This window comes from Neofelis nebulosa, chromosome 5 (genome assembly GCF_028018385.1).
Source record: "Neofelis nebulosa isolate mNeoNeb1 chromosome 5, mNeoNeb1.pri, whole genome shotgun sequence".
Classification (NCBI taxonomy): Eukaryota; Metazoa; Chordata; class Mammalia; order Carnivora; family Felidae; genus Neofelis; species Neofelis nebulosa.
In genome coordinates this window covers 62,971,808-62,985,143 of record NC_080786.1, presented here as the reverse complement: position 1 = coordinate 62,985,143, position 13,336 = coordinate 62,971,808, and the positions used below count along the sequence as shown (strand labels likewise).

Sequence of the window (13,336 nt, the reverse complement as noted above, 5' to 3'; positions counted from 1 at the left end):
GGACTGGGCAGGCGCATGCGCGCGGTCGTCATGACAACTCCACCGCGTCTCTGGGGGCGTAAAGGGACATGCGGGGCGGTGGGAAGGTGGCGGCCCGGGCTAAGTCCCCGTCTCCTCCTCCCGCTCCCACTACAATCCCTACTACGTCCTGGGCCCCGGCCGACAGGAGCGGTAAGAAATAGGGTGTCCTTCGGCGCCTGCCTGGCCAGGTGGAGCGGGCGAGGGGCGCTACCCCAGCCGCGGGCTTGCTCGCGAGCCGGCTGCCGGCCTGAGGCGGCTTGGCAGGAGGGTGCCCCTGGGAACCCCAGCTGTGGCCAGAACTTCGGGGCCCCCCACATGTGGGTGGGAGGGGAGCCCCACGATCCGCCCCCTTCCTCCCCGAGGGTCTGCCCTTCACTTGATAGGTTGTCCTGGGGGAGGTGTGTCTATTGATTTGCTCTCCTGTCTCAGGGAAGGGTGTGTAGGTGCTCCTCTTGGGCCCTTTTTTGTGTGCAAGCTCCAGAAAGCGGGGCCTGGGTGGGCAAGAGGGTCTCGAGTATGGTCTGCACACCCCTCCTCCTGCCTCCTCCAGCCTCCTTCCTCCTGCCCCATCCTCCTGCCGTCCATTTTTTTTTTTAAGTTTATTTATTTTTGAGAGAGAGTACGTAGCAGGGGAGGGGCAGAGAAGGAGAAAGGGGGAGAGAGAGAGAATCCCAAACAGGCTCAGTAGGACCCCTTTTGCAGGGCTCAAACCCAAGAACCATGAGCTCATGATCTGAGCAGAAATCAAGAATGGGTTGCTTAACTGACTCAGCCACCCAGGTATTCCTCACTGTTTCCATTTTGGATGCCTGTTTTTGTTTCTTTGTCTTTTTAAATATATTTTTAAATGTTTGTTTTTGAGAGAGTGAATGAGAACGAGCAGGCGAGGGGCAGAGAGAGAGGGAGACAGAATCCTAAAGCAGGCTCCAGGCTCTGACCTGTCAGCACAGAGGTCATGTGGGGCTTGAACTCATGAGTAGTGAGGTCATAACCTGAGCTAAGTCAGACCACCCAGGGGCCCCTGGATGCTTGTTTTAAAGGATTGTGTGCTTGTAGATATGGAACTGTGCTAGAAGCTTTACCTATTCCTTACTGCATCTGTGAGATGGGCGTCTAGCTCTGCCTCTAGCATAAGAGGAAGTTTAAGATGGGAGAATTTAAATAACTTGTACTTGTTCAAAGTCACACAGCTGATCCTGGATAGGCACTTACTCTGACTCACTCCCAACCCTTGGATTTCCCCAGTACTTGCGTGGTGCCAGTGTAGGAGGGCATAGGGGACCACCTCCAAATTGAGCCCCTGCCCACTTTTTTTTTTTTAATATAGAATTTTTAAAAAGTGGTCCTAGGTGGAAAATATTTGGAATAGAAGACTTTGGCATGGATTAAAAATGACATTTGGGTTAGACTTTGACATTTTCTTGTGTAACTGGTATTCCTAGTCTTAGCTTTACAATTGGAACACTGACATTATTTTCCGTGAATATGAATACAGGAAATAAATTACTGATGCCATAAAATCCCAACATACAGTACTTAGGTGAATTTTAAATGAAAGAGAGCATAACAGGAAAAATATACCAGAAACTTTTAAACATTTTAAATCCACAGTCGGGTAATAAGAGTTTTTCGTATTAACTTTTTTTAGCTATATTTAGTGTATAGTTTAAGATTCCCTCCTTCTTTCAAAGAAACAGGATTTCTAAGTCTGACGCATTTCTCCTGCATGTCCCGGGTGTGCTGTGGCCAGCTGAAGGCAGGCACTGAGCCTCAGAGATTCTCACGGTAGTCTTCTGTTTTTAACACCAAGGATGGGGCTCCTGGGTGGCTCAGTTGGTCGAGGGTCCGACTTCAGCTCAGGTCATGATCTCATGGTTTGTGAGTTCGAGCCCCGTGTCAGGCTCTGGGCAGACAGCTCGGAGCCTGGAGCCTGCTTCAGATTCTGTGTCTCCCTCTCTGTCTGTCCCTCCCCCCGTTCCATTCGCGTTGTCTGTCCGTCTGTCTCTCTCAAAAATAATTGTTAAAATTTAAAAAACAAAACAAGAAAGGTAGTAGAAGGGAGGAAACAAGCCCAGTGGGAGTCCAGCTCCAACAAGTAAATGTATTTGAGATCTGTTTGCTTTGTTTCCTGTCGAGAATGCTAAAGTAGCATTTTGTAGATTGAATTCCATGTGAACCCTGGTCACATAAGTCTGGGAGATGGAGTATTTTTATTCTCCCTTCTCTCCAGGCTCAATAATTTAAAGACTCTTTACGCTCTTGAGTGTTTTTAATGTCCAGAGAAGTGTTATACAGATAGGGGTCTGTTTATCTTTGTTTACTGCAGCGCTTCCCAAGCTTATCTGACAATAAGATCTATTCTACTTAGAACATCTTTTTTAAAAAATATTTATTTTTGAAAGAGAGCGTGCGGGGTAGGGGTACAGGGAGAGGGGGATAGAGGATCCAAGCGGGCTCTGCACCGACAGCAGTGAGCCTGATGTGGGGCTTGAACTCAAGAACCGTGAGATCATGACCTAAGCCAAAGTCAGATGCCCAACTGACTGTACCACCCAGGTGCCCCAGAGTATCTTTGATCATTTCATAGATTAGTATTCTAAAGAGCACAATTTGGGAGATATTGTGCTAAAATGTTGTTTAAATACATGAAAACTTCCTAAAATAAGTGAAGGGTTTCTTAGGTACCTCCACACACAAGAGAGGAAATTCTGTTGACATAAAAAATTTTCAGAGAATGACATGGGAAAACTCACAACATAATGTTAAAAGATCTGGAACTGGGGGCGCCTGGGTGGCGCAGTCGGTTAAGCGTCCGACTTCAGCCAGGTCACGATCTCGCGGTCCGTGAGTTCGAGCCCCGCGTCAGGCTCTGGGCCGATGGCTCGGAGCCTGGAGCCTGTTTCCGATTCTGTGTCTCCCTCTCTCTCTGCCCCTCCCCCGTTCATGCTCTGTCTCTCTCTGTCCCAAAAATAAATAAAAAACGTTGAAAAAAAAAAAAAATCTGGAACTGTACTGAAATATTCCAATTTTGTTTAAAAATGCTAATAAGTACATATGTGAGAAAAACATTTGGGAGGAAATACCCACAGGCCTCAGTTATAATGGTTCTTTGGCAGTGGGATTGCTGATAAATGTTTATTTTTTTTTTATACTGAAATTTCCAAGTTGTCTGGAATAAGTGGGTTAATTTTTGTTAAAGCTTATTATTTAATTTTTTTTTAATGTTTATTTATTTTTGGGAGAGACAGAGACAGAATGTGAGTGGGTTAGGGGCAGAGAGAGAGGGAGACAATACCGAGCTGTCAGCACAGAGCCCAACGCGGGACTCGAACTCACAAACCATGAGATCGTGACCTGAGCCGAAGTCGGACGCTCAACCAACTGAGCCACCCAAGTGCCCCTTTAAAGCTTATTCTTTTTTTTTTTTTTTAATGTTTTTATTTATTTTTGAGACAGAGACAGAGCATGAACGGGGGAGGAGCAGAGAGAGAGGGCACAGAATCCGAAGCAGGCTCCAGGCTCTGAGCTGTCAGCACACAGCCTGACGCGGGGGCTCGAACTCACAGACCATGAGATCGTGACCTGAGCCGAAGTCGGACGCTCAACCGACTGGGCCACCCAAGTGACCCTTTGAAGCTTATTCTTAAAAACTGTTAAGAAAAGTTTACTGCTTTCCTTTTTAATACAACGTTCCTCATCTTAAATCTTGTTTTGCAAATTTGTTTAGTAAACTCTTGGGTTCATATAATGTAGAAATCTACTCAGCAAAAATCTCAGCAAAGAACATCTGTTGAGATGCAGAGACTCAGAGGCTGGCTCTGAAGACACTAGGTTGGTTGAGTCGTGAGATCTCTGAGCACAGATTTTTTTTTTTTCCAAGAGACTTACACAAAAGATAGGACAAAAACCAAGATAGTGGCATGTGCTTCTAAGGAGAGTGACAGCATAGCTTCCGCCCTGGAAGGCGTGGGTCTGGCAAAAGATCCTTTTAAATTAATATGAAAAACTAAGACCTTTAAGGAAAGCAGCAGGTGTAACAAAGGAGAGAGTTCAACTCCTGCTTTGTTTCAGTCTTCTTTGTTAAAGGCTGAACAGAGCAAAATCAATCTTTAGAAAGAGGAAAAGGGGGTGTCTGGGTGGCTCAAGTGTCGAAATTGGGCTCAGGTCATGATCCCACAGTTTATGGGTTCGAGTCCCACATCAGGCTCGCTGCTGTCAGCACAGAGCCTGCTTTGGATCCTCTGTCCCCACGCTTCTGCCCCTCCCCACTGGTTCCTTCTCTCTCAAAATAAATAAACTTAAAAAAAAAAAAAATAGAGGAAATGGAAGGCTAGGGTAGGTGAAGAGCTGCTATGAGCCAGGCCTCCACTTAGTGTAAGGAGGAACTGACAGCTATATTCAAAGATGCATCAACCTGCATGGTATAGAGGGTATCCAAGAAGCCTATGGGATGTGGTGATTTTTCAGATCTTTTTAAAGTTTAGATTCTCTGATAGAATTGTCTTTATCTGAAGTCATGATAAGAAAGTGTGAGTCATCCTAACCTAAGGTGGCAGAGTGGAAAGAGGCTTTGGAGTCAGTTTTTCTACTCTGCCCTCATTAGCTGTATGGTTTTGGACAAAATACTTAATTTTTTTATGAATATCCTTTTCCTCAGCTACCAGGCCTGTAGTTCTCCCTTTGTGTCGCTTCCCAGTTAGTGTCTGCCTACCCTCAGTGGGGGCTTCTATGGCTCTTGTTCGAATGGCATTTTCATTCGCCTCGATTCCTTCTATTTTCCCCCTCTTGCTCTTAATCCCATCTCCTTTTCTTCCTTACCCCTGACTCTATCCACATACACATTCGTATCTTTGGAAGAAGTGTAATTTTTTTTTTTTTTTTTTTGCAGGGGGCAGTGGGGAGGGTGTAGAGGGAAAGGGAAAGGTCCCGGTATAATTCACATTGTGAAGAGTAATGCCCTACTTTTTCAAAAGTTCCAGAAATTATTGGCAGTCTCCAGGAAGATTATTATAATCTATGTATGGAAAAGTCCAGGAAAATTAATTCCTTTGTATGGCATCTACTCCAGGAAGTGGATGAAGAAATTGAAAAGGGGTAAGGAAGACAAATACTTGATTACATAAGTAATATTCACTGATAATCATCTGTGTGAAAATCCTGGAATACTGAGTGATTTGTTTAAAGCCACTTGCAAATCCTTTTTAAAATGGACGTACTTTTTAAAAAAAAAATTTTTTTTTTTTTTTTAATTTATTTTTGGGACAGAGAGAGACAGAGCATGAACGGGGGAGGGGCAGAGAGAGGGAGACACAGAATCGGAAACAGGCTCCAGGCTCCGAGCCATCAGCCCAGAGCCTGACGCGGGGCTCGAACTCACGGACCGCGAGATCGTGACCTGGCTGAAGTCGGACGCTTAACCAACTGCGCCACCCAGGCGCCCCAATTTTTTTTTTTTTAACATTTATTTATTTTTGAGACAGAGAGAGACAGAGCATGAACGGGGGAGGGGCAGAGAGAGAGGGAGACACAGAATCGGAAGCAGGCTCCAGGCTCTGAGCCATCAGCCCAGAGCCTGACGCGGGGTTCGAACTCACGGACCGTGAGATCGTGACCTGAGCTGAAGTCGGACGCTTAACCAACTGAGTCACCCAGGCGCCCCATAAAATGGACGTACTTTTTGATTCAGAGAGGTAGATGATGGACAGTGTTAGTCCCGGAGGTAGTGGAGTATATGGGGACGAACACGAGACCAGTGGCTCTCGGCTCCAGATTTGTGCTGAACTCCTGTGGGCTGGATTTATTTATGAAAATCGTTGAAGTCTTTGATGTCATTATCTGTCAGGTGGAGATACATTGTTTTGAGTGTGAGAAAAATTCTATAATATAAAAGTGTCTGTAAAATCTGTAGAATATTCAGCCCTCTTAAGTTACTTGGTGTAAATCTATATTGTGACACATACTTGGTTTCAGTAAATGCTATTCATGACGTTACTATTTACACATGAGGAAAAAAGTGCTTTTATTTCTTTACTGGGTTTCTTTTTTGTATTTTAACAGATTGGAAGGAATCACATTAAACATTCCTGGTAACAGTCGCTTAATGCCAGTAGAAAGAATAACAGGTGAAGATTTTTGGATTCTTTCCAGAATTTTAAAGAAGAATCCATATATTAATGGTATATGCTTCCTTAAGAATCATTGCCTCTTGCTTTCATTTTCCTGATTTTAATTATTCATTATAAGGAATATCTGCCTCTATTCATCCGTGTTCTCCAGGTTTGGATGTTAGATATAACCTTATGAGTGATGTTGGTGCATACTATGCTGCAAGACTGCTTCAGGTATTTTACTGCAACATGTTCTTAGTTCTTTTTGTTTTTTCCCAGGAGTCAGTTAAGAACCAGTCCTTTCTTTGGAATGTGCAGAGTTTGAATACCCTAAGCCTACTAAGTTAACCCTTTATTACAGACTTCACTTTGGAACTGCCCAGGCTGAAGTGCTGCATTATGGTTGTATTTTATTTAAGAAATACAGCATGATCAAAAAAACAAACAAAACAAAACAAAACAAAAAACGTGTGGTCCACCAATCAGATAGGTGTACTTTAAGAAAAGGCCCTTGTTCCAACCTCAGACGATTGGCAAATATGTGTGTCTGTTTTTTCAGTTAAAATGTTTAAGGCAGCATATATCACTTACTCACTACCTCTCTTGAATTCACTTTTTAAGTTCTTGTCCCAATCTCAACTGCTAAACATGTTTCCAATGAGCTTAAAAGTGATTTTAAAATTCTCCTATCCATGAGATAGCACACAACGTAAGGACAGAGTGAAGATTAAAAAAGAATATAAACTAAATAATTTATTCTCAACAATTACAAAAATGCTGCAAAAGTCATCAAAATGTTCTGTTTACAGTGAAACCACCTAGTCTCGTGGCACACCCACAAAGTGATAGTTTTGCAAAATGTCCAGGTCCTGACCTTGTACTATATTTATAACACTTGAAATACACTGAAAACCCACCTGTATATTTATCAGTAGACTACTGATACCTAGAGCTCCTGAGTCCTCTTTTGCAAACTTGTACACTCACACTTTGTAAGCACATTCGTACTTTGAGTCATTGATCAAAAAGGAATGTGGTCTTTTTCTTTCATTTATATTGCAGTTATGTTTAAATGAGAATGGTAATCTCCACCCCCTCCCCCGGCCCTTAATGGTAGTTTCTTGTGCTGGACTTACAGATTTTCTATGTTGCAAAGATTTTCTTTGGAGGTGAATACTTTTATTTAAATAAAGCAGCTCCTAGATTGATTTGTTTCCTAATAATTGCATTCCTAATAATAGTTTCTTTTCTCTCCTTATTATAGAAACAACATAAACTCATTTATTTAAATCTTATGTTTAATGATATTGGGCCCGAAGGTGGAGAATTGATTGCTAAAGCACTACATGTAAGCATTTAAATACCTTAAACCAACATTTTCTTTGGGAATTTTAACTTCTGATAGCTTGTAATCAACATAATAAAATATCACTGTGAACTTACATTATTATGCAAATGTGTACTTTTATTGCACTTCGATGTATTAAAATGTAATATTACAAGCACTTTTGAACTCAGTTTAAAAAAAATGACTATTTATTTTGAGAGAGTGAGCGAGCAGGGGAGGGACAAAGAGAAAGGGAAAGAGAGAGAATCCCAAGCAGGCTCCACATTGCCAGCATAGAGCCCGGTGTGGGGATCAAACCCATGAACCGTGAGATCATGACCTGAGCCAAAACCAAGAATCAGACACTTAACTGACTGAGCCACCCAGGTACCCCTAAAAATAAACAGCTCTACTGAGGTATAATTCACATACATAAAAATTTATTTTTTCCATAAAAATTTACCTTTAAGGTGTTCAGCTCTGTGGGTCTTTGTATATTCAGAATTGTGCAACCATCACTGCCTATTTTTAGAACTCATCCCCCAAAGATGCTGCAAAGCCATTAGCAACCCTTCTCCATGCTTCTTTCACTCCCCAGTGAGTGTTCATCCATATTGTAACACACTTCATTCCTTCTTATTGCCCAATAATATTCCATGGTTTGGATATATCCTATTTTGTTCATCTATCAGTTAAAGGACATTTGGGTTTCCACTTTTTGTCTATAATAATGCTATAATAATGTGAATTATATATAATAATGTGAATATTTGCACATTTTGGTGTGCATAGGTTTTCCATTTTCTTGGGTATATACCTAGGAGTGAAACTGCTAGATCATTTGGTAATGGTGTTCAACATCTTGAGAAACTGCCAAACTGTTTTCCAAAGTGGCTGTCCCTTTTTACGATTCCACCAGCAATGTGGAGTGTTTTAATTTCTCTACATCCTCACCAGCACTTGTTACGGTCTTGATTTTAGCCATCCTGGTGGATATGAAGAGGTTTTGTGGTTTTGATTCGCATTTCCCTCATAAATAATGATGTTGAGCATCTTTGCATGTGCCATTCTTTGGAGAAACGTCTATTCGGTGCCCATTTTTAAATGGTTTTAGTTGTCTTTTTAAACTGTGAGAGTTCTTTACATGTTCTGGATGTAAGTCCCTTATCAGATACATGAATTGCAAATGTTTTCTCTCATTCTGTAGTTTAGGTTGCCTTTTCACTTCCTTAATGGTGTCTGTCCTTTGAAGCACAAAATTATTTAATTTTGATAAAGTTCGATTTATTTTTTCTTTTGTTGTTTGTGCTTTTGTTGTTATATCTAAGAAGGCTTTGCTTAACTCGAAGTCATGAAGATTTACACTTGCGTATTCTTCTAACAGTTTTGTTTTAGCTCTTTCATTTAGTTATTTGATCTATCTTGAGTCAATTTTTGTATATGATGTGAGGTGGGAGTCTAACCTCATTCTTCTGCATGTGGATATCCAGTTGTCCCAATACTATTTAAGACTGTTCTTCCCCATTAATTTTCTCGATCGATTATAAATGGCTTATTTCTCTATTCTTCATTCTATTAACCTGTATTTTGATCCTTATGCCAGTCCCACACTATCTTGATTACTGTAGTTTGTAGCCAGTTCTGAAGTCAAGAAGCATGGGTCCTTTCTATTTCAAGATGTGCTGGTCCCTTGCATTTCCGTACGAAATTTAAGATCAGTTTATCAAGTTCTGCAAGAAAAACAATGATTTTTGAGAGGAATTGCTTTCAGTCTTTAGATCAGTTTGGGGAGTATTGCCATCTTAACAGTATTAAGTCTTCTGATCCATGAACATGGGAAGGGTTTCCATTTATTTAGGTTTTTCATTTCCTTCAACAGTGCTTTGTTTTTAATGTACAAGTCTTGCTTTTGCTAAATTTATTCCTAACGTTTTATTCTTTTTGATGCTATTGTAAATGGGATAACCTTAATTTCAGTTTTGGGTTGTTCATTGCTAGTGTGTAGAAATACGATTAAAAAAATACACACACACACACACACACACACACACACACACACACACACAATTGGTCTTTTGCCCTGCAGTCTCACTGAACTCACTAGTTCTAACAGCTTTTTTGGTGGATTCCTTTGGATTTTCCATAAATAAGATCACATTATATGCAGAGATGGTTTTACTTCTTTTCCAATCTGGATGCCTTTTTTGTTTCTTTTCCTTGCCTAATTGCTTGGTCTAGAATCTCCAGTACAATATTAAATAGAAGTGTTAACAGCAGACCTCCTTGCCTTCTTCCTGCTCTTAAGGGGTTTGGATTAACTTTAAAGATAACTATTTGCACTTACATGTCTTCTGATATTTACTCATCAGCATATTGAAATGTCTGTAGTTTTATTTGTGAAAGAATTATCCAAAGAGTGGAATGAGAGGAGTTAAACTTTGCAAATGTTTGAGAAATTATATTCCTTTAGAAGTGATACAGGGAGAATATGGAATGAGTAGTGTCTCCTTTTGAGGAGGTAATAAAAATACTTTGGAACTAGCTATGTGATGGTCGTATAACACTGTGAATTTATTAAAAGCCAGTGAATTGTACACTTTAAAATGGTTAACTTTGGGTTATGTGAATTTCACCTCAAAAAAAAAAAGTGGCATAATTTTGTTAGAAAACAAACTTATAGATTTCCCAGTGAAAGGAAAATTTATTAAAATCTGCTTCATTTACTGGGCATTTTTGGGCATCTGTTTCCTGGGCATTCTCTCCACTAAAAACTTAAGCTAGATTTTTATGAGTAGCTGAATGGTACCTTTAAGGAGTGTATCCTCTTCTGTCTTCATGAAAAACTGATGAGTCTACAAATAGTAATATAGTCTCCTAACTCATGTAATCAAACAAGAATTCTGTGGACTAAAATTTAACGAAGTTTTGGTTCTTTTCCTTTTCAGAAGAATACAACTCTGAAATACCTAAGAATGACTGGAAACAAGATTGAAAATAAAGGTGGAATGTTTTTTGCTGCAATGCTGCAAATTAATTCATCCTTAGAAAAATTAGATCTGGGTGACTGTGATCTGGTGAGTAAAATGGTTATAAGAAATATCGCCTAGGTACTGCGTCATTCTCCCTGGAAACCAGGATAGGTAATTGTCAAAGAGACCAGCTAAATGACCATCTTAGGAATGATTAAGCTTTCCCCTAATATCAGAGAAAAAGGTTTTTTGTTTTTTTTTTTAATACTATTAGGCATAATAGTGCTATTAATAAAATCAGATTGTATTTATTATAGAGGAATACTTAGAATAAAATTCTTCCTAAGCTTCCATCTATAACCCTTCTTAACCTATATGGGATCTTTTGAGAAAAAGATTGTGGTGTTTTCTGTTATTGTTGTTTCTTATTTAAAAAATGCTACTTCATTAGAAAGCTTATATTCCAGTTGGGAAAACATCAATAAAGAGAAAAGTGCTACAAAGATTGCCAAGTAGGAGGTAATCTTCAGGATAGGGTAGTTTCTAATATCTGAGGAGGTAACACTTGGTCATGAAGGATGAGGAAAACTGCCTTGGAAAGCATCCATGGCAGAACATTCAAGGCAGGGGTCCAACACATACAGACTCTAAGATAGTGCTGCCCCAAGTGTTGTATGGGTGGCATTACTAATACAGACTGAGGCGATTTTAATACTCATGTTTACAGATGCTTATTTTGAGGAATTTACTTATTTTAAGGTTTTCCATTTATAGTAGTGACAGTTTTAAAATAAGATGGAAAAAGTGAATTATTTAATGGAAATCTATTAAGTAAATAATAAAACTGACACCCAAATATAGCAAAAATGAGAGGTACATTAGTAATGAAATACTGACTCCGCAGGTTTTAAGAACTCAAAAGCCAGAGTGGATGAGGGAGTTAAGAGCATCTCAAAATGAAGGCGGAGGTTTGCAGAGGCCAGATCCAGCAATGTTGTATGGGTTGCGGGTCATACATCAGGGGAAGAGGGGATTGTTATAAATATGTGTCATGGAAAGGCTTTGAGAAGTGACGTTATCTGATTGGTCCTTTAAAAAGATCTCTGGTTTCTCTGTTGGGGAATTAGAGAGCGACAGAGGAAGCTCACAGACCATTTAGGAAGTTACTACAGTAATCCAGGTGACGATAAGGACTGGGGTTGGGGTGGTGGCACCCAGATGGGCTAATTTGAGACATCTTTTGGAGACAGAATCTCTTAAGACTTACTTATTAATTGGATGGGAGGGTGAGTGGAGTGGCGGAGTGCAAGGAAGCCCAGGTTTTCTGGTGTAACACCTGGGTGTGGTTGGTGGTATCCATCACAGAAATGGGGAAGAATTAGCCCTTCCAATAAGCTAAAGAGGGAGGCCTGTGGAAGCTGTGAAAAATGGATTAGTAAATCTTTGCCACCACTCACACACACTGAGGGTTCAAGTATGCATAACACTTGCACAGTATTCTACACTATGTTCTCAGTAGTGCAGAGTGCTAGCTGGGACCCACGTGTGTATCTATGTATCTGAGGTCTGTCTGCAACACACAGTACCTTGAGGACTTAAGAGCAAACCTGGAGGTAAACATCCTAGGAAATGGACTGTGAAACTTTCAGAACTCCCCATCATGTTACAGATTTTAGGCCAGGGAGAAAAGAACACAGTGATCGTTCATTTCTGAATTTGACCACGCAAGGTTTACAATTCAAAATACAATTTATTTAACTGAATCCAGGTTACTGATTTTGAAATAGGGATGTTAAATATGTTGTCAGTTTCCTTAATGAATTTATTGTTTTTAGGGAATGCAAAGTGTGATAGCATTTGCTACAGTCCTAACTCAAAACCAAACAATTAAGGGAATAAACCTAAACCGACCTATACTGTATGGTGAACAGGTATGTATTCAAAGTGATGACAGCTAATATTATATGTGAATAAAATGAAGGTACTATTTATTGAAGGTTATGTCAAGGTTCATGAATGCATATTTTTAGAATTAACTGCATTTACAAACAAAAGCTTACTTGAAGAAAAATTGAGTCATGATTTTAGATGTTGCTTATTTAGGCAGTAAACATGTTTTTTTTTTTTTTTCTTGTAAACTCAGATTAACAGTGAGTAAACCTGTAGAGAGGCAAAGTAGACAAAAACAAATGATTAAAGTTTTATTTTTTTTTAAATTTTTTAATGTTTATTTTTGAGAGAGAGAGAACAAGTGGGGGAGGGGCAGGGAGAGAGGCGGGGAGAGAGGCAGACACACAATCCAAAGCAGGTTCCAGGCTCTGAGCTGTCAGTGCAGAGCCCCATGTGTGATCTCACCCACAAACCGTGAGATCATGACCTAAGCTGAAGTCAGATGCTTAACCTACTGAGCCACCCAGGTGCCCCCAAATGATTCAAGTTTTAAAGGCTGGATTATAAAAGCTCAGTGTAAATTGTTTTGTTGTTTGTTATATTGGTATGACTAAACCACTTTTGAAATTATGAGTAATAATGGCAGAATGTGAGTGAATAGCAGCCTGGGAAGTCTGGACTTGATCCTATAGGTAAGCTACCTACTGGAGACAAGATGAGGGAAAACATGGTACCTGCTGTCAAGGCTTCTCCTTATTCCTTTAACATTCTTTTAGAAGTGGCAGAGAAGGTTCTCAGATTGAGACATTTGAAGGCTAAATCAAAATTTTCTGGATTAAAGCCTCAAAGAAATAAGTGTGTTAAACTATATGAAATCACATCAGAAGCACGATTTCTCTTGTGTGTTGAGTGTTGTCGTCATTCCCAAATCTGAGAATTATGAAAAGCCCAAAGGCCTTTCTCAGGTCCAAGCCCTTGCTCTCAGCCTGGTGCTGAGAGTTTAGCCAGTCAGGTAAACTCTA

The 13,336-nt window shown here is 40.3% G+C and overlaps 1 protein-coding gene and 1 long non-coding RNA gene across 5 annotated transcripts in view; one reads left to right on the top strand and one right to left on the bottom strand.

The window, feature by feature from the left end:
• The first annotated feature begins 27 nt into the window (after positions 1–27).
• Positions 28–13,336, top strand: part of LRRC34 (leucine rich repeat containing 34) — a 21,580-nt gene continuing 8,271 nt past the window's right edge. Inside the window, exons 1-8 of one of the 4 annotated variants that reach the window (XM_058730457.1) lie at positions 61–171; positions 724–801; positions 4,995–5,115; positions 6,079–6,197; positions 6,298–6,362; positions 7,393–7,476; positions 10,401–10,529; positions 12,260–12,355. In XM_058730457.1, the coding sequence (XP_058586440.1) occupies positions 5,042–5,115; positions 6,079–6,197; positions 6,298–6,362; positions 7,393–7,476; positions 10,401–10,529; positions 12,260–12,355 (567 nt within the window). In that variant the 5' untranslated portion in view covers positions 61–171; positions 724–801; positions 4,995–5,041. Of the gene's footprint in view, positions 172–723; positions 802–4,994; positions 5,116–6,078; positions 6,198–6,297; positions 6,363–7,392; positions 7,477–10,400; positions 10,530–12,259; positions 12,356–13,336 lie in introns of all 4 variants that reach the window. The other 3 variants (XM_058730456.1, XM_058730455.1, XM_058730458.1) reach the window with 3 other exon arrangements.
• Positions 8,189–13,336, bottom strand: part of LOC131512149 (uncharacterized) — a 21,675-nt gene continuing 16,527 nt past the window's right edge. Inside the window, exon 2 of the long non-coding RNA XR_009261995.1 lies at positions 8,189–9,185. This is a non-coding gene — a long non-coding RNA (uncharacterized LOC131512149). The remainder of the gene's footprint in view (positions 9,186–13,336) is intronic.